Raw genomic sequence first — 20395 nt, 5'->3', positions numbered from 1 at the left:
GTTTCCATTTTGCTTGTTTATTTTAATTTCCTTTTTTTGGACTGAAACCTCCACATGACTTTCCTTTGTTTATTTCCTTGCATGTATGTGTCAGCATCATTTATTAGCATATCCTCTCAGATGAACTTTGTTCATTAATTACAAAGCTTTTGTTTCCTGGTTCCTAGGAGGTTTGTATTCAGTGCTCCGTGTTTCCACGTATTGCACGATGGTTTTGGTTAGCAGTTTCCTCATCACTGCTCTCTGCAAGCAGATGGCTTGCTTTCCATGGCTTCCAGGTGGAGCATGTGATGCTGAGAAGTAGTCTACTGCAGAAGATGCTTTTCTCAAATCCTTCGTCAATCAACCCTACTCATCTTATCAAGGCCAATTTCTGTTTACTTTTATTTGGACAGTAGGTTATGTGAGCATAAGACCTGCTTTTTGCAGACATGCTTAATTCCTTGAAGACATTTCCATGAAAACTAGTCTGTCGTTAACTAATGAGCAATTTCAGCTTGCACTATCAGCTGCTCGGGGATGCATGATGAACGTTAGACTTGTCTCTTCCTTATGAAGAGCATACAGCCCACTAAATCCATAAAAAAGTGAAAGAAAAGAGGTCATTTGACTTTCACATCTGTTATTTGAATATATTGGATCTGTTGCCTCATTTTCTCTGGATTCTCATGATTTACTGAATTAGTGAATTCATCAAACATCTGTCTAGTATTTATATATGACACCATCTCTAGTGTCAAGATGCTTAAAAGACCAAAAGGTAGAAATAGAGTTGAAAGCAAAGAAATATAATAAAGTGTAACAGGAGGCACAATAGAAATCTGTCCAAAGTATATAGGGAGACTAACCAAGGAGGAAAGATCTTTATTCCCTTGGAGCAGGGGTGGGAGGAGATGTCACAAACAAAGGCTAAAGGTACTAGATATATTTGAGATCCATACATATCTTCAAATGGCTGGAACAGTGGCTGAGGATGCAGCTGAGTGTGGTGGAAGAAGGGAAGTGGGGAAGCCAGACATAAAGGTCTGTGGTTGCCATTGTAAGGAGTTGGGATTTTATTCTCTAGGAAAAGTTTTAGGTGGGTGGAACATCCTTATCAGATACACTTAAAAAAAAAAAAAAAAGGATCCTGAGAAGGATAGGTTCAGTGGGACTTGAATGGAGGCAAGGCGATTCCTTAGGAAAGGATGGCACGGAGCAGGCATGATGTGATTCCAAATAAGCCAGTGGTGGGTGGAAAGATGTCAAGGAAGTTAGGCTTTATAGAATTGGTGTCAATTTTAAAATATTGTCTTTACAGCAACTGCTGATGAAACCGAGGCTCAGGAAGGTGATGTAGTCAGTAAATATTGAGGAGAATATTTCTCCGTGCTTCCACTGCAGTTGGAAAAGATGATGTAAGACACCATATTGTGATTACTTGTTTATAGCTTCTTCTGCCCTGAAACATTAAGCTTCTTAAGGTTCAGAGCAAAACTACCAAATTATTTGTGTATGCCTAGCACGGAGCATCGTATCAACAAGTACTCAGTAGATGTTTGAAGAGGAAAAGTTCTGACACCAGAGTCTCTTCCACGTGCAATACATGACATGGAAACACGAAGACTCCACTCAGGCTTGTCTTACACCTGCCCATTTCCATCCCCCATCCTGAGGGGGCCAGAGCAAAGTGACAAATAGGTTTACTGGGCAGATGACGCTTTGTACAGATGACGCTTTGTACTTTTCTCTAAAATTTCTATCACTTCATCCTTTCTCAAAAAGCATCCCTCCCCCAAGAAACCTGCTTTAAAATAGCAATAATGAATATTTAAAATATGAAAAGTGGCCGTAAAAGTTGATGCCTATTGTGACACTGTCTTCTGTGGTCTCGCTATCCACAAATCAAGCAGGATAATTTGCCTTTGTATCTTTCTTTTATGGTAATTAATGGTTTAACCTGGATCACACTTTATTCTTCCACACAGGTCCGTAATGCCTCCTGCCTGGCTCTTTCAAGATGGAGGAGAAACCGGTGGGAGAGCCTACTCAAGTGGTGTCTAAATTCAAACTTTCCACCAAGGGAGAGAGTGCGGGACACTGGCTGGTGGAGGACCATGCACGGATATGGGAAGTTCTAAAGACAGAGGAGGTAAAGCAACTCTAAATGACTCAATTGGTACAACGGTGGATTTTCTTAGACTTGAAACTCTAATTCTTCTTGTAGTCAACACCACAGGCCAGTTTGGCAAAGTTTTATTCAGGGGCAATTGACACACTGATGCCCAGTGAACAGTAGGTCAGGAGTGTGTCTCTTGGACATTAATAACTCCACAGTGATTTAGCCAAAACATGGCCCTGACAGGTAGGGCTTCAAATACCCAAGTAGACATTTTCCTTGTAGAATCCCACCAATCATAAATGGGAAATCAAATCATAGTGAGAAAGTTAATTCCTAAGGATCAATCATAATGTGTGGAATCATATCAATTCATTGTTTGGCAGCATGAGGCTAAGTGTATCAGTTAAGGCTCTCTGGTTGCAGGCAACAGAGATTAACTCTGACAAAGGAAAATGAGAAATTATTGGAAGGTATTGGGAGGCTCAAAGAATTGATGAGAGGTTGATGTAAACTAGACTTGGAGCTGTGCCTGTATGGTTCAGTCAGTTGAGCATCCAACTCTTGATTTCAGCTCAGGTTATGATCTCACAATTCGTGAGATCAAGCCCCATGTCAGGTTCTGTGTTGACAGTGTCGAGCCTGCTTGGGATTCTCTCTCTTTCCTCCTCTCTCTACCCCTCCCCCTGCTGACATGTGCTGTCTCTCTCTCAACATAAATAAATAAATAAACTTTAATAAAATCAATTAAAATAAAATAAGGAAAGAAAACATGAAAGAAAGAAAGAAAGAAAGAAAGAAAGAAAGAAAGAAAGAAAGAAAGAAAAGGAAGGAAGGAAAGAAGGAAGGAAGGAAGGAAGGAAGGAAGGAAGGAAGGAAGGGAGGAAACTAGGCTTGGAAAGAAGATAGGAGCCAAGTCAGCAAGAGCTGCTCAGGGTACTATTCCTGGTATAAATTCCAGTCTTTTCCCCACCGCCTCTTTATTCTTACAACTGCCAAGCTTAGTCACATGTCTTTTTCCTGGTTATTATGTAAAAGGGAAAAGAAACTTCCATGAGAAATCATTATAGCAAGTCCTCACGGCACTTGTGTGTTTGGAATCCACATCTCTAATATCCATATGTTGTGGCAGTTCTAATTTAAGAAAGTAACAGAACAACTAGAGTCTTAAGCATGTGAATACTGCCCAAGCAAATGTAAACCCTGCCCAAAAGTTTTGTGTTTTTTTTTTTTTTAAGGAATAAAACTCCCCAGAGAGCAGTTGAAGTCTCTACATATCCCACCCAATAAGACCAAGACAATGGTCAGATAAATGAGGTGCTGAGGGCACAAAACTTAAGGAAGCACTCACTCTTAGGTTTGTGTCCTGCACTTGCGCAAACTTGAAAATTGATGCGTCCTTATATTTTGACGTGCCTTGCTTGCCTCACCCTAAGGCTGGCTCTGCCCCCCAATTTTATCCTTCTCCCCCTTTCCCCAAGGTAATCCCTCTCCTGAATTAAGCTTTCATCATTCTTATGCATATTTCAATATATTTAATATATACCTGTTATCCACATATCCAATATGTAGTACTGATTTATATCTTTTAAGTTTTGTGTAAGATTTATATTATGTATCTACTTTTATAGCTTGCTTTTTTTTTAAAACTTAATATTTGGTGTCTGTCTTACCTGTTTTCTGTGCTTGATATATGTATTTCTAACTTATTCACATTTTACTGCTTTTTATTTTCTATTGATTGAATCAAATTTGTTTATTCTCTTATTAATCTTTAGGATTTTTTTTCAATGCAAGGTTGTAGAATACATTTATTTAGCATAGATATTTGCAAGTGGCCTGCTGGATTATAAAGTATGAAAATATTCAGTTTTACTAGTTATTATCAGATTGATTTCTAAGACGAGGACATGAGTTTATATCCCCACTAGCAGCATATGAGAATTCCCCTTGCTCCATATTCTCACCAGTTACTGATATTATCAGACCTTTAAATATTGGCTGATCTGATTGTTTTGAAATGGGATCTTCTTGTTTTAATATGAATTTTTCCATACGGATAATTAATTATCCTAGTACCATTTTTGAACATCCATAATTTCTTCTTTAGTTTGCAATGTTCTCATGTATCCTGTTTCTTTACATTCTCTCTCTGCTGATGTGATACTGCCTCAGCCTTTTAGCTTTAAAGGAAACATGGATATCTAATAGGACATGTCCCTCCACTGAATTATTTCTCTTCAAAATTGTGTTGGCTGTTTTTGGAACTTATATTTTCAATATGAATTTAGGATGAGCTTGTCAAATTCTGAGAATATAAAGAAAAAGCAACGTCTGCTGGGAACCCAATTGGGATTGAAATAAGTTTGTTGATTAATTTAGGAGTATCAACATCTTTATGATATTTAGTGAATATCTTGTCTAATTATCAGCTTTAAAGGGCATGTTTCAATATTTCACTTTGACTCTTCCACTCTTCCAGTATTTTATCCTATACCACTTTGCTGTAAGATTTTCATAACTAATATTAAGGGAGTTTTTTTCTTTTCCTTTCTTTTTTTGCTAAATGTTAATTTATTTACATTGTAATATTTGATATCTACAAAATAATATACATGTAAGTTATAGAGTATGATATTAAAACAAACACTTGTGAGGTCACAACTAACTCGTATGTGGATTCTTCCAATCCTGTCCCCTTGATTCCTTTCCCTGCAAAGATAACTATTTTCTTGAAATCTATGTTTGATTGTTCTTTAGCTGTTTAAATGTTTTTATTGAATATATATGTATCTCCAAATAATATTGTTTAGTTATGTAAGCTAGTTATATAGTGTTATATATATGATATATATGATATAGATCTGACTTCTTTGGTGACTCGCTTCTGTCACTCACATGTTTCTAAGATTTTTAGTAGTAATTCATTAGTTTTCACTGTTGAATAATATTCCATTATGTGGTTATACAATGGTTTATTTATTCACAGTTATATTCATGGACATTTTAATTATTTAGTTTTTTGGCATTATGAACAATTTGCTATGAAGATCCTTATACATGTCTGTTCCATGGTATAAGAGTGCCCTATGTGTAAGAATCTTTCTAGGTTATTACCTATTAGGTGAATTTTGTAGTTGGGTATGTGCAAGTTCTGTTTTGCAAGTTATTGCCATACTGCTTTCAAATAAGTACCAATTTACACTCCCACCAGCAGTGTATAACATTTATCTTATTCTACATCCTTGCCAACTTCTACAATTGTCAGATTTCTTAATTTTTTCAATCTAGTTGTTATAAAATAGAATCTCATTCTTTTACTCATCAATTCTTGATATATCTCAACTCCATCTTAGATAATTTTTCTTTTTCCTCTCTCTTTTTTTTTTAGAGTTTACTTTTCTGAGAATCTATAGCAAAAGTCTTTCTTTTCTTTTTTCTTTTTGTCTGAAGATGCCTTTATTTGGAGTCTCCTCTTAGAATGATAGTTTAGGTGGGTATAGAATTCTAGGTTACTTTCTTTAAGTACATTACAAATAATCCATTGTCCTCTGCCTTCCATTGTTTCTGTTGCAAACTAGCTAAAAGTCTAATTTTTATTCCTTTGGAAATAATGTCTTTTATAGGTATCTAAACCTTCTCCACATTTTTGCTATTTTGTAGTTTCATTCTTCTGTGTTGAGGGGAGAATTTCTTTTTATTTAACTTCTTGGAATTCATAGGGCTTCCCAAATATGTGGATTGTTATCTTTCATCAGTCTGAAAAAATCTCTGTAATTTTCTTTTCAAATAAACAATTGTTTTTGCTTCATTCTACTTCTGTAACTCCAAGATTTATGTTTGTTTTTCTCATTCTTTGCTTATGGCCCTTAACCTCTCTCTTAGAGTTGCTATATTTTTTTTTCTCTCTGTGTGGTATTCTGATTAATTTTAAATTCTTTTAATGCACTAATTCTTTTTTCAGTTGTATCTAATTTGCTCGTTAACTCAAACACTGAATTTTAAATTTCAATTATTCTGTTTTTTACTTCTAGAAGTTCTGTTCTGTTTTAAAATTTTCTAGTAATTTTTTTTAGTGTCTTGCTTTCTATTCATATTTTTATTTTTAAAGACTATTTGTCAAGAACTGTAAAGGCTATGAAATTGTATGGTATTTGCAAGTTAGCTTGCCAATGTTGTGTAGATACTGAAAAAAGACACGAGACTCTTGTCTCGGAGACAAAAGACTATTATGCACAGAAGAAACAGTAGCCAGAATGTCAGCATGTTTGTTTTGGTTCCTTATGTTGCAGTTCCTGCAGGGCCTATGTAACTGCCTCTCTAGGAAAAGATCACTGACTATGGGAAACTTTCCAGTTTATAGTAGATAGTGAATATGCCTGCAGTTTCTCCTGGGGGGGAGGTATTACCTTATCCTTTGAAGTTGACAGTAGGCTGCAAACACAGGCCTGAAAAATGGTCTGGTAAAGATCAGCCAGACCTTGATCTTTTGGCATACAAAGCAAGCCAGGAAGAAATGAGAGACTCATGGAGGAGTGTTTCTTAACAATATTAAATATAATAAAATAATATTAAATATAATATTCTGAGTCGACAATGCTGATAAATGTGGGTCTTGTTATGCTATGTGTTCTTTCTGTTGGCTTTTGCACGTGATGTTTTCTTTCTTTGTGGGTTTTATGATTTTCAACTGTGGATTCATTTTTCTTGGAATGAAGGGAATTTTCTCTATAGAGAATTTGCATTTACTTCTGGGAACACTACCAACCAGAAGTCACTTTAAAGTAAATTCTTAGCTTGAGGTTTTTCAGACTACTCCATGTGAATACAGGCTGGAAGCCTGTGGATGAGTATATTTGTGGTATTAGTTCCAAGGGGAAATGATTCCCTCCTCCCCAACCCACTCCTGCCCCTATTCATATTTTAAGATAAGTAATTTTCCTGGTGCTGTCATGGAGGGCATGTCTTTCTTAGTTCACCTTAATGTGGAGGGAATCACATTTTGGGGTCCTAGTTTTATGCAGTGGAATTTCCTGTAGATTCTCTCTCTTGAGACAGCCCTGGATTTTGTCTGTTAGTCTGTGTGTTGTTTAAAGTAATAAAACCTGTATTAGTTAGAGGAACACTAATGCTGTATCAAACACAGTCAAAATTTTAAGTGGCTTCACACAATAAAAGTTTATTTCTTAATCACATAATAGACCAATACTTGAGTTCATTCTTAAAGGAAAAGCATAAATTATCCCAGCAAATGGGATTTTAGAAGAAGAATGGGAGAAAATATTCCTGGAAGACAGAAAAGTGTGTAAAAGGCAGTATTAGAGAGAATGTACTGCAGTTTGGAGCATTTGTAGCACAAAAGGGATGGCAAGAGATGAAACTGAGAGGGACCAAGTAATGAAAAGTCTTACGTGCTCTCAGAAATTCAGAAATTATCTTGTGGGCCTTGGGAAGTCAATGAAGGGTTTTAGGTGGCGCTAGTGGCATGGTTGGATTTGTTTTTTAGGGGGTGCCTGGGTGGCTCAGTCAGTTAAGCATCTGATTTTGGCTCAGGTCATGATCTTGTGGTTTGTGAGTTTGAGCCTCACTTGGGCTCTGTGCTGACAGCTCGGAGCCTGGAGCCTGCTTCAGATTCTGTGTCTCCCCCTCTCTCTGCCCCTCCTCTGCTCATTCTCTGTCTCTCTCTGTCTCAAAAATAAATAAAAACATTAAAAAATGTTTTAAAAAAAGGATCTGTTATTTAGAAATGTTACTCTGTCAGACATGTGAAGGATGGCTCGAACACTTTAAAACCTTCTAGTTCACCTTGGTCTCTTTCTTTTTTATCTACATTGTGCTAATCCTTGCTCAATGGGGGAATTATGTGGGGTTGTTCTTTTTTCAGGATGGGAACTCTCTCACTCCAACTAAACAATCTGTCCTTAAGATCATGTTCATTAGTTTTAATTCTACAGCGCTATAAACCCAAAGCACTGGCATACTGCTGGACACAGGTTGAAATAAAAACCTGATTAATTGATGAATCGTTTTCATAGTATTTATGTGACCATATAATCATTATTTCTCAGTAATATGGTAATATGTTGTTTCTCTAAATTGTAACATCCACCAAAATATTGCCGTCTGTGAGTACAGAGGTGATTCATTTGATTCACCATAAAATAGCACTAAGTAGTGGTGATTTTTTTTTTTTTTTTTGGTCGTTGCTGATTGAATTTTCATTGAGTCATCTGCCATGCCACTGGACTTATCTGTATCCAATGTTTTACATTTGTGAGAAGGCTGCCAAGATAAGCAATGTTATCTGTGGCTGTGGAACAGAGATGTTCTCTGTGTGAAATGAAACTAGTGAATGCCTGTTTGGAGACTGGACATCTGACCTCTTCCTCTCTATCCAGCTCAGGAATGGGGCCCCACATTGTAACATCACATTCTTGGAGGAAGAAATAGTAATGTGTTCATCATGCATGCTTTGGAGATTAAATCACACTCATCTGAGGGACAGGAAGAGAGAGAATTAAAATACAAAAGTAGATGACAATTTGGATGAGCAGTAGGGGTGCATTGCAGTAATCTTTTTAGAGCCAGCTCTTTGTTGAGCCTAAAGGCTATGGTTCGATGACAGAATTAGGGTTCTTCTTTGGGATTCTGAATGAATTTCTTTTAAGCTCTGCCACAAATTTTAGTGTGAGGCAATGGGATAGAAATGTCCTGCTTAGGAAGTTATTAATATATAAAAATGCCTTGAAGTATTTTTGCTGGAATGAATAAAGTGGATGTATCATCAGTAGCAGGAAATGGAATTTTGAGACTGAATAATATTCAATTGGGGTTTGTAGGGGAGGGAAAATATCATTGATTGAGCACCTTCCCTGGGTCAAGAATTATATATAGTTGGCACTTTCATATCCATTAATATATTTAATGGTCACAGCCAAAGGTATGTATTTCATAAGGATTTTGAAGATTAGAGATTAAGGCATATGCTCAAAGATACATATGGTAAGTGGCAGAGTAACATTCAAACTCAAGTTTGCCTCTCTTCATTTGTATACTCTTATTTCCTCATGAAGTTGTCTACCAAAGTTGTTTATTTTTCTTTTTAATATATGAAATTTATTGTCAAATTGGTTTCCATACAACACCCAGTGCTCATCCCAACAGGTGCCCTCTTCAATGCCCATCACCCACCCTCCTCTCCCTCCCACCCCCCATCAGCCCTCAGTTTGTTCTCAGTTACTAAAGTTGTTTAAATCAATCTGATTCTACATTTGGTTTCCTTGCCCAGACTTTAACTCATCCTGGCCAGGGCACACAGCGTCCTTAGCTCAATAAATGCTACCAGGCTTGCTTTCATAGAGCTTGGCTCTGCAACGTCTGGTGGGAGTAAACACCAATGTACCCACCAAGTCATAGCTTTCTTCATTCCTCAGAGTGCTGTCCCCGTGTGTGTGCCTGGGCTTCCATCTCCGTTCTCTCGTATAATATCCCAGGGTCTCATGGAGGCTGCACCCGGCCCTTAACCTCATCCTATTGAAATGGAGCCCTAAAACTCTGCTAAACTCTTTGTAGCTCTCATTTCTCCACAGCAGAGCTCTGCTCTACATACTCCAAGCTGTTGATTGGGGCCCAATTGTGAACAGTCCGATTGTTTGGAAGCTGGATTTTTTCACCCATTTACTGAGCTCTTGTTGCTTCCTTGGACATTAAAACCTGTCAGAATCACATCAGTGTTTTCCTATGCCCTTGAGACACTGCTCACCAAACAGGTTATTACCATGGGGCACACACTTTTTATCAAGGGGTCCCTCTAGCTCCAATCTACCAAATTTGTAGCTTCTTATTTTTATCCATCGGCTCTTGTTGCCAGAGCCCCACGTTGCCCAGTGTAAGACCGTTTGAGTTACGGCACAAGACATTTTTAATAAGTTTCACAGTCTAAACCACGGGGTGGGGGATGGGGACATTCTGGATATCAAAACTTTCATTGTAGTTACATTTCAGTGTTGGTGTGAAAAGGTGCTTATGTATCACCTCTTCACAGAAGATATCCTTGACCCCTCTGGTCAGGGTTAGTGACCACGCTGTGTGGTCTCACAACACCTCTGCTTATCTACCTTGTAAGACCCATCAAATGAAAGGTACTTGTATTTATATATTGCTGTCTCCCAAACTAGAATGTCAGCTCCTCAAGGCCAGAGCCTCTGTCATATTCACCTATATATGCCCAATAATATTTACAGTGTTTGGCACATAGTGGGCACTTAATAAATATTGAATACAGAAAATATACAGAGGGACTAAGAACGTGGACTCTGGAACCAGACTTGCTATGTGAACTTGTCACATTTCTTAATCTCTCTGTACTTCAATTTCTTCATCTATAAAAATGATATTCTAGTAAGATTGTTGTGAGAATGAATTGAATTATAATGTGTATAATGCTTAGAATAGTGCCTTCTACATAATAAGCAATAGATGTAGACTTCTATTGGGGAATGAATCTGTGAGGAGGGCGGAGTACAAAGTGTTACACTATGTTGGCCTATCAGTTGTACAGTAGTTGCTTTTACTCCTGCTATCAGAATTTAGGATTTCCCCGCATTTTGGAAGTCCCCACACTCCAGGAGCCTTTCTATGTGGTTAAATGACTATAGAAACTTGAACTGATGGACACGATTGCCTGACTCTAATGAGATTACCCTCACTAAAGTTCCTACAGAGTGATCCTTCAGGCAGGAAGACAGTCAACCCAACTGAATGGCATTGTGTTGAGATACACAAATAATTTTGGGGTAGTGGTCAGATGTGTGTGTTTTAGAACCACTTAGCTTCCTCCCCCCTTACCCTGTGTGTGAGGTGTGCCCCTCAGGGGCAGTGGTCAAGAATCAGAGAAGACAGGCTAGGTTCTAAAGCTTGTGTTATACTGGCTGCTGATTCAAGTTGCTCAGGTGATGATTTGAGTGGGAAAGCAAACCCTTCTAAGATGATAAAATAAGACAGGATTGATATGAAGATAGCTTTCTCCTGTAAAAATCTCATAGACAGTTTGTAACCAATTTAGCCTGCTCTGTTTGGCTCCCAGTTATAGAACAAACCCTGCGTTCACTATACCAGACATGAACATTTCTTTGCATTTTGATACAGAGAGTACAGGAAACTCTAGGTAAATTTAGGAAGGAGGGAAGGAAGGAAGGAAGGAAGGAAGGAAGGAAGGAAGGAAACCAGTTTCTTGAGGGCCTCAAAGTCTTTCATTCATGGGGCTTGCATTCATAGGGATCTTAAATCTCCAAGAAAAAGTTTGCAAAGCAGTTTTGTTTCAGGCCATTGTTTTCCACAATGTGTTCACTGTAAACTTCAGGATCTCTTTTTATTCCCTTGAAAACCCCATTGTGTCAGGAGAAGCTTGGCATGAGGCAGTAAACAGGCAGGGGATGGGGGAGAAGAGCTTACCAACTGAAATTGTTCCTATGAAAGGGAAAGGAAGTGTCTTCAGTCCTTTAATCCCATTTCCCCTTTTAGGATGCAAATACGAGGAAGAAATGACATTATTTAAATTTGTTCTTGGATTATAAATGTAGAGTGTTGGGGAGAGGTTGCATGTCTTCCCACCACAGTGACTAACTATTTTAAAGGCCCATCCTTTCTCAGGGGCCCAGGAGAGGAAACAGTTGAAATCCTTCGCTATGAACTCTTCTTCTGTGACCTGGAGTCTGAGATATTCACCTGATTTACTTAATGGAAATCTTGATCTAGGACTGTCAGGAAACTTTATAGATGAAGAAAATTTCAGTGAGGTAAAGATTGAGAGGTGGGGCATTGCTGATTGTAAAAGATGAGCACCCTTTAAAGAATTTAACTCCGATGTCAGTAGCCCCAATGTCTTTACACATCGTGCTGTTCTCTCTGTTGAGAGTGCCCTTCCTTCCCCTTTCCTAGCTGGCATTTACTCATTCCTCAGACTCTAGGAATTGTCTTCCATCTCCACAGACCATGTTGTGTGCCCTTGCCATTTTCCCCTTACTCTTTTTTAGAAAGCCCTTGGTGTCCTCTTTATATACATTTGTCACATTATATGGCAAATGCTTATTTCAGAATCTTTTCTAGTGTACAATGAGCTCCTAACAGGAGGAACTGTGTCTGTCTTATTCAGATTACATCACTGCAGTGTTGAGATGTTGGTTGAATGAACTAATGAATGAACAAAGGAACGGACAGATAAACCACCATCTCACATGTTGATAAGAGCACCTGAGAACACCCAAGTGACAGAATTTGGCAGGGGCGGGGGGTGGGGGTAGGGGTTGGTTGGTGATATCTTCTCTGATATAAAAGGGTAGACCCAAGGCCCAGAACTGTATGTGGTATCCTGTGGCTTGTACTTGCCAATAAGAGGAGCCCATTACAATTTTATTGGATTTCTGAGAAATAAACAACATACGCGTTTGGTAAAAATACAGTGACAATAAAAGCAAATAGCTTGATGAAAGGAGTCCTCAGTAAGCTGAATACCCTCTCCTCCCACTCTTGTTCACCCTTATGGTCAAATCGTGTTTACAAACGAACTCACTGTTGCCTCAAAACTTTCATCTGAAGTAGGATGAATGCAGCCCAAGAACAGATCTGAATTGTTTCAGAGTAAAAATGTTGATCAGGGAAGCTAAAAATGGCAGAGACTGGAAACATTGTGATGGAAGAATCATGCCATATCAAGGTGGGAGGAGATGTTATTTTTAAGGAGTTGTTGCGGGTGGTAGATCTGTGAAAGCAAAAGCCGGAGCCAGGATTTCAACTGGGAGTCCAGTAGTATTACAATTTGCTAAGAGAAGTCCAAAGTACTGACAACACTGACACAGAAGGCCAGCGATTCCCACATGCACAGGACTTACTGGCAGAAATGTAGCAAGCCTCTTGATACAAAGTATACACACAAGGACAAACCATCCCTTTTGGGCAGGGAGCAAGGTGTCATCCCTTTGCTTTCTTTTTTTTTTAAGCTTGTTTGTTTGTTTATTTTGAGAGAGATCAAGACAGAGCAAGTGAGGGAGGGGCAGAGAGAGAGAGAGAGAGAGAGGGAGAGAATCTCAAGCAGGCTCATGCTCTCAGTGCAGAGCTTGTCAGGGGGCTTGAACTCATGAAACTGTGAGATTATGACCTGAGCCAAAACCAAGAGTCAGACGCTTAACTGACTGAGCCACCCAGGTGCCCAATGGTGGCATCCCCTTTTCTGAAGGGAGGCAGGGACCACATGGAGGAAGATGCAGAGGCTTAACTAGGTCACACTGGAACTCTAGAGCCATGCAGGTGCTGACCGTTAAGCAACCGTAAGAATTTGAACTGAGGGGCGGCTGGGTGGCTCAGTGGGTTAAGTGTCCAACTCTTGATTTCAGCTCAGGTCATGATCTCACTGTTCGTGAGTTCGAGTTATGCGTTCGGCTCTACGCTGAGCAGAACCTGGTTGGGAGTCTCTCTCTTCCACTCTCTCTGCCCCTACCCACCCCAGTCAACATAAATAAACTTAAAAAAAAATTTTGAACTGAGAGCTGAGAAGATATATGGAGAAAAGAGCCACATTATTCATCCCTAGGTTTCATTTTTTTTCAATTGTGAACACAAAAACACCGGACACTGTAGAAATCATAAGTGACAGCCAGCTTTAAAATATGACTCTTAAATATCTAGTCACCTTGTAAAATCTTTTCATGTCACAACCAGTCATTGTAGAAATAGGAGAAACTTTCTGGGGCTATCTAGTCAGAATGTAGCGTGTCTGTTAGTCATCTTTAACCAGTCGGGGGCCTATTCAGTCTCTTAATGCTATTTTCTCACTGCTTCCATGGTTGCATGTTTCTTTTGCAGTGAAGAAACATCCGTGGCATTATGCCACCCTTAATTCTTATTCTTTAGCTAAATTAACCAGAATGCTAGTGAATGCAGTGCCCCGATTCACTTAATTTTCTGCACATTTATGAGATAGTGGCACATGACCCATAGTAAGCACTTAATTGACATTTTAAAATGATTGGGTACCTATCATATGTGAAAGTGTTATTTCTTGCTCAAAAAGTGCAAGCTCCTTCCAGACATGATAGGATTTGAGGATTTAGGCAATAAAGAGGAAAGCCTTCTGGATTTTGGATTTAGCTAGCATTTGGTTTGAATGTGGGAGCAACATTTACTGGATGTATTATCTTGGGCCGTAGTTAATCCCCTATGCTTCCGTTTCTTCGTCTATACAGTGTGGATAATATTCTTTGGGAGGGGGTTGAATATACAACATGTATGAACCATGTAGGACAATGATTAGCACATAACAAGTGCTTGATAATATTATTTCCATTTTTCTCTCTGTAGTTAACTCAGGACTGATCACAGAACCATTTGAGTTTTGGCCCTTTGGAAAGTCTTGAATAGAGTGAAATTAATATGCAAAACGTTAACATTTGTCAATTACAGATGGTCGTAATAATGAGCATGATTATATCTATTTCTATTTCTGTGTATGTTTTACAATTCTGAAAATTAAAGCAAAAGTAAATAAGTAAAAAAATAAAGTGACAGATATCATTAAATAAAACATCTAAAATAAATTAATTTCTACCTTAGTAAATAAAGAATAGTGAATTATTTACTCAATAAATATTTGTTCATAGTTCAGTTGTTCAATAAATATTTGTTGAGTAAATACTATGAACAGGACCGATGTCTTACGGAGTTTACAGTCCAGGGGGAATACAGATTAAAACAAACATAAAGGCATCATACATGTGATCAGGAAAGTAAAGGGGAGATACAGGGTTGTAAGGGGTCACATAGGAGGCCTATTTTGCCTGAATTTGGGAGGTTAGGGAAAGCTAAGAGTAATTAATGATGTGTACGAGTACGTGACATATAAAGCAAGACGTGGAGAGTGAACAGGGTGAACTACACCAAGAGTTGCGTGTAGGGAGGGAAGTCCTTTGCACACGAAGAGGGAAAAGCATGTGCAAGGGCATAGAGGCTAGAAGGGGTGGGGGGCGAAGAGTGCTTCAATACGGATGGAAGATAGGCTTCAAAGAAGAAGTGGTAGGGGGAGATGAGGCTTGAAAGGAGGTCAGGGGCAGATCGTGAAGGGCCATAGAAGTTTCATGCCTCCTGGGGAAAGTCTGCCCACCAAAATATCCAGACCTTTGTCTGCCACTGTGGGTGGCAGTCTCCATTTTTGTGCCGATGTTCTTGGTGCTTAGGAACTGATAATTCAGTGCTTGAAGTGTGATGGAATGCTGTGTTTTCTGGGGAGCCTGAAATCATGCCGCTGCTATTTTTAGTGGACAGAAACTTACTCTAAGTGCTTCAGGTGAATAAAATGAGTACAAGAAGTTCTGTTTCTTACATATTTTCAACTTAAGAACGTCCACAGATGGATTGAAGCTATCCTGAGCTGCAGTACATTTCTGCCTGCCATCAACAGATTACTAGCAGTGGGTTGTTTAATGTCCTCCTGGCCTTAACAGAAAAACAGACTTGAAGATAGCCTTTGGGAACCTAACTTGTAAGTAGATGAGCTTTGTAATAAAAAGTTAACGCTGTCATATTTTTCTTGGACTGCTGGTGTCCTCTTGCATCAGATGGATTAATGTTTGTGTCCCTGATCTTGAGGTTAACTAGAGTTTTTGAAAGTAATAAAAATTTTTACAATCTGCAAGATTTTTCTTTTAACAAAACCAATGGCATTTGTCCATTATCCTATGGAACTAGCACAAATAGCGTTTGGTTTGGAGACTCTGGAATATAGTTGCACTGGGGCAGAAATGAAGAAGAGTCATTACATTCTAATGACAGTCATTCACAATATCTGATCGTGTTCAAACACAGGACCATTACACATGGTTCCATAAGGGAAAATAAACGGGGCAGACAATTCAGTATACACAAACCATCTGGTGACCTTGCCAGTGACTCCTCAGAGAGGGAGTTGATAGGAAAACTGATGATCTGAGATTATGATTTGCCCAAAGTTGGAGAAAAACATCATTAAACTTGAATTCCCAACTGTTGCTTCATGCACTTGGTTTTTCACAATTTTGTAAGATTCTCAAGCATCCTAAGCTTTGCCAACTCTGGTTGCATGATAAAGCTCCTGGCTGCTTTATTTTAATTTGGGAGTATACTTTTTATTGTCACTTGAATTTTTCATGATGACAGTGTTCCCTTCCTTCACTCCCTGCCTTGACCTGCCCCTTTCCCTCATTAATATTGAAAGAATTAACATTAAATTTAAAAGTGGGACTTTTGAAGGAGTAGATTATCTTTATAGTTTGTTATATGTGTCCAAGAAAAAAAATCCTTAAGCTATAACTCTGGGTAGCATTTTTCTTTCCTCCAGTTCCATTTTTTTTTTCTTATTTAATGTGACCAGTAGTTCAAAGCAGAATCTATTCTTGGCTCCGTTTCCACCCCACTAGTTTTGACTTTTAGATGTATATGTGGAGTCTTGTTCTCAGAGGAAGATCTAAGGAGCCCCTGTTATAAGCATGGGGTTAACCACCATAAGGCACAGCTGGTGCAAATCAGCATGATGCAGCAATAGCTCTGGCAGAGCCTGTGTTTAGGATTAAATAGTAAAGGAGAAAAGGGGCCCTGTACTATAGGATAGAGAAGAAGGGAAAAGCTAAGGAGGGAGAAGGGGGGATATCGAAGATAAATAAAAGGGAAGACGTCAAGAGAATGGGGGTTTTCCTAGTGACCTCATAAACAAGTAGTAAGGAAGAGGAACCACATAGTATGTAAGATATATTAAATAAAATGGTGTTCATATATAATGCTTCATGGTTTGGAGAGATTTGGGGGCATCTTATTTTAGAGAGTATGTTCCAGGTCTTTAGGGGGTAAACAGAAGAACTGTGGATAGCTTCATAGCCCATGAAGAACTGGGTAGATTCTTGAAAGATGTTGGAAAGAATAGAAATTCTAGAAAGGGAAGAGGGCGTGGACTCCATAGCTCAGATTCTCTGTACACAGTCTCATTTGATATATGGCTTTCATGGTTCAACCATGCCTTAGATTTTGAATAAAGATATACATGGTCAGCATAAGTCTCTCTGGGTAAGGTGACATACTTTCTGAGATCATTAAAAACAGGCTCAACCTCCAGAGAATTAGTTATTAGTTATAGCTCTCCCTGAGGCCTGGCTTCAGTGCTTCTTTGAGGGCAAATTCCAGCCCCCTGGCAGAACTGTATACCTGGCACTGTGGATCTAGGAGCCTCCAGTAGACTTCTTTTGTCAGTCTTTCAGGGGACACCTGTAGGTAATTGAAAGCAACAGAGAAGGCAAGACTCCCTCCTCCCCTAGTGGACAGACTCATGTTCTAAGTGAGCAGTGTGGCTGCCCATTTTCTGGAATCAGGGATTAAGAGTGGTGATTCTTATTTGTGGCATTGCAAACTTTGCTTATCTTGAGATCAGAGAGCTTAAGGTTGCAGATGTACTCAGATTTCAAAGTATGTAAGATGGCCCCCAAGGCTAATTCTAGGTCAAGGGGAGTATGTCAGATAGTCCCCAAGGCTAATTCTAGGTCTTTATATGTGCTTCAGATATGAGTGCATATGGTATTTCAGATACTGTTTATGTGTGCACATTACATTGGAGAAACTTCAAAAACAAGGAGATAGGTAAAAGCCTGAGGAAAGAGTTTGTAAATTTGTTTCTTTTTATGAGTGCTGGAAAGGTATCATTGTTGGGTTCTGTGACCCAACTGGGGTGGGGCGGGGGAAGGTATTTAATGCATAGTGTGTGGGTGAAAGGGAAGAACTGGGGCAATTCCAGGGACTATCAATTAATAGAAGAAAAAATCAGTATCTAATTAGTGTGAAAAATACTCAGATCAAATACTCAGATCAAAAAATACTCAGAACTAAAATGTTCATTCAGTTTAGTTTTTATGTAAAATACTTAGTGAGATATAAAGGGTATAGAATTTGGTTCTGATTTCCTCCCCGGGGGAATACCTGTAAACAAGTAGGACAGCCTTTACATGCTAAAGGAAATAATTTTATTTAAGAATTATCTTAGTGGGAAAATGGGTTTGTTGTCAGTAGGACAGCTTTCTGAAGAAGAAATGGGATCTCTCTGAATATGCAGCTATTTGCTGTCTGATGACCAGTCTAGCAGTTGTGTGGGATCATTGAAGTCTGCTTGGTGTTAATGTTCTTGATCTCTTTGGAACAGACACTAGGGGATGTTAATTTTAACATTGTTGACATGTTCTGTGTCATTTTTCCAGGAGCATGATAAATTTGAACTAACACATCTATTTTACTTTGGATCAGTACCCCTCGCCATCAAGGGCATCCATTTTTGAAACAGATGTTTGAGGGGCGCCTGGGTGGCGCAGTCGGTTAAGCGTCCGACTTCAGCCAGGTCACGATCTCGCGGTCCGTGAGTTCGAGCCCCGCGTCAGGCTCTGGGCTGATGGCTCAGAGCCTGGAGCCTGTTTCCGATTCTGTGTCTCCCTCTCTCTCTGCCCCTCCCCCATTCATGCTCTGTCTCTCTCTGTCCCAAAAATAAAATAAATGTTGAAAAAAAAAATTAAAAAAAAAAAAAAAAAAGAAACAGATGTTTGGGTTGAGGGATGCAGGATGTGGCCATGAAACAGATAGAAACTAATTTGCCCTCAGGGTGAATAAGCTCATGACCTCAGCCTCCTTAGCCCTGTGCTGTAACTAGCTGAAGTAACCTGCCCTGGGTGGGTGGGTGGGTGGGTGGGGGAGTTCATTTCCCTGAAGAAGCTCCAGTATTTGGAAATTATCCAACAATGCTTGTAAAGTTGCTGACCCACCCTTTTCTGCCCTAATATTGAATGACTGGATGGTTGAGAGAGAAGAGGGGAAAATTTCATGCTTACCCTGGGACTGGTGATCCTGGGATCAGCCTCAGGTAGAAAATAATGTTAAAGTCATGCTCTTTTATCAGATTCATATCTAAGCCAGTGTCAGTGGATATTTTACTCAGGTAAATGTTGACAAACTTGCTCCATAATGAAAGCCCCGGAGGTGGATTTGGGCCAATGGAAAACCTCCAGGTACATCACAAACAAACGTTGTGTGACAGGTGAGACTTACCATACGATAGACTCTTTTGAGTCTCAGTCTTGCCTTATCTCTTCACACTGCTGGGATAAGCAATTGCATATGCCACGCCAACCAGGAACATGAAGTGGATTGATGAATACAAGTTCAAGACTGTATGCAGAAGCATAAGGTTTTCTTTTTCTCCCCAGGCCTGGGAAAACAAAGGAGTCATGTTGTTCAGTGGCAACAGCAGCTCTTGAAGATCTGTTCTCTAAGGCTGGTTTATATTTTTCATCCTTCGAGGTCTCTTGCTAAGTAGCTTTGTCAATATTCCCTCCTAATACCTCTCTTCTAGGCTTCTGATTGGCCAGCGGGGTGGGGGATGGCTAGGAGCATGCCTTTTGAATCTTTCTGGGGACCTGAGATGACACTTTTGTCCCTCATATTCTCAGGCAAGGGCTAGTTCCTCTTATCAAAGTCCCTTTTCTAAAGTCCAATAAGTAGAAAAGAATGAAATTCAATTAAAAATCCGGATGAGGAAATTATGACTCTTCTTCTTTCCACTTCCCCCTCCGCTCCAAAGCACAGTTAAACACTTTCTGCAGGGGCCAACTTCCTCCTCTGTGTGGACAAGAATGCTTCCTCTTCAGCTCAGCTGGCCAGGGGTATTATTGATCGCTCTACCAAAATCTCTTTTTCTTCCCTCGTTGGCCACGCTCAATTGCTGTTGAAGACACTTAGAAACCCTGTAGAATAATAATAGAGTATTTGTTATATTTTTAATAGTGGGGAATACAAATAAGAAACCTAAACTGGTCCCTGATCTCTCTCCCAAATGTACCCTACCCTGTTAAGCCACCTTTCCACCCCTTCTCAAGTCCTTTATCCAGAGTTAACCACTGCTAACCATTTCTTGAGATTCTTTCACAAGAATGAGTATAATGAGTGACTGAGTGTAATTATGTGCCCATCTCCACATATGTGTGCATTTTTTGACACATAAGGGATCACACTGTGTCCACACACTGTTCTATAGCTAGCCTTTGCTCCTTATGATGGATCTTAGAAATCTTTCCATATTGGCACACACAGATCCATCTCATTCTTTTAACCAGCCCATAGTAAGCCATTATATGGATATGTCCTTGTACTGATGGACATTTTGATGTATTTTTAAAACCATGACAAATAATACGTCAGGGACCATCCTTGTACACATGTTTTGTTGAAATAGTCCATGGACATACA

At 39.2% G+C, this 20395-nt stretch overlaps 1 protein-coding gene across 1 annotated transcript in view; it reads left to right on the top strand.

Annotated features, from left to right (window-relative positions):
* Nucleotides 1–20395, top strand: part of RGL1 (ral guanine nucleotide dissociation stimulator like 1) — a 259235-nt gene that overhangs the window by 94939 nt on the left and 143901 nt on the right. Inside the window, exon 2 of the mRNA XM_047840099.1 lies at nt 1968–2131. Coding sequence (XP_047696055.1) covers nt 2000–2131 — 132 coding nt within the window. The 5' untranslated portion in view covers nt 1968–1999. The remainder of the gene's footprint in view (nt 1–1967; nt 2132–20395) is intronic.

This window comes from Prionailurus viverrinus, chromosome F1 (genome assembly GCF_022837055.1).
Source record: "Prionailurus viverrinus isolate Anna chromosome F1, UM_Priviv_1.0, whole genome shotgun sequence".
Lineage (NCBI taxonomy): Eukaryota > Metazoa > Chordata > Mammalia > Carnivora > Felidae > Prionailurus > Prionailurus viverrinus.
This window is presented reverse-complemented; position numbering and strand designations above follow the sequence as displayed.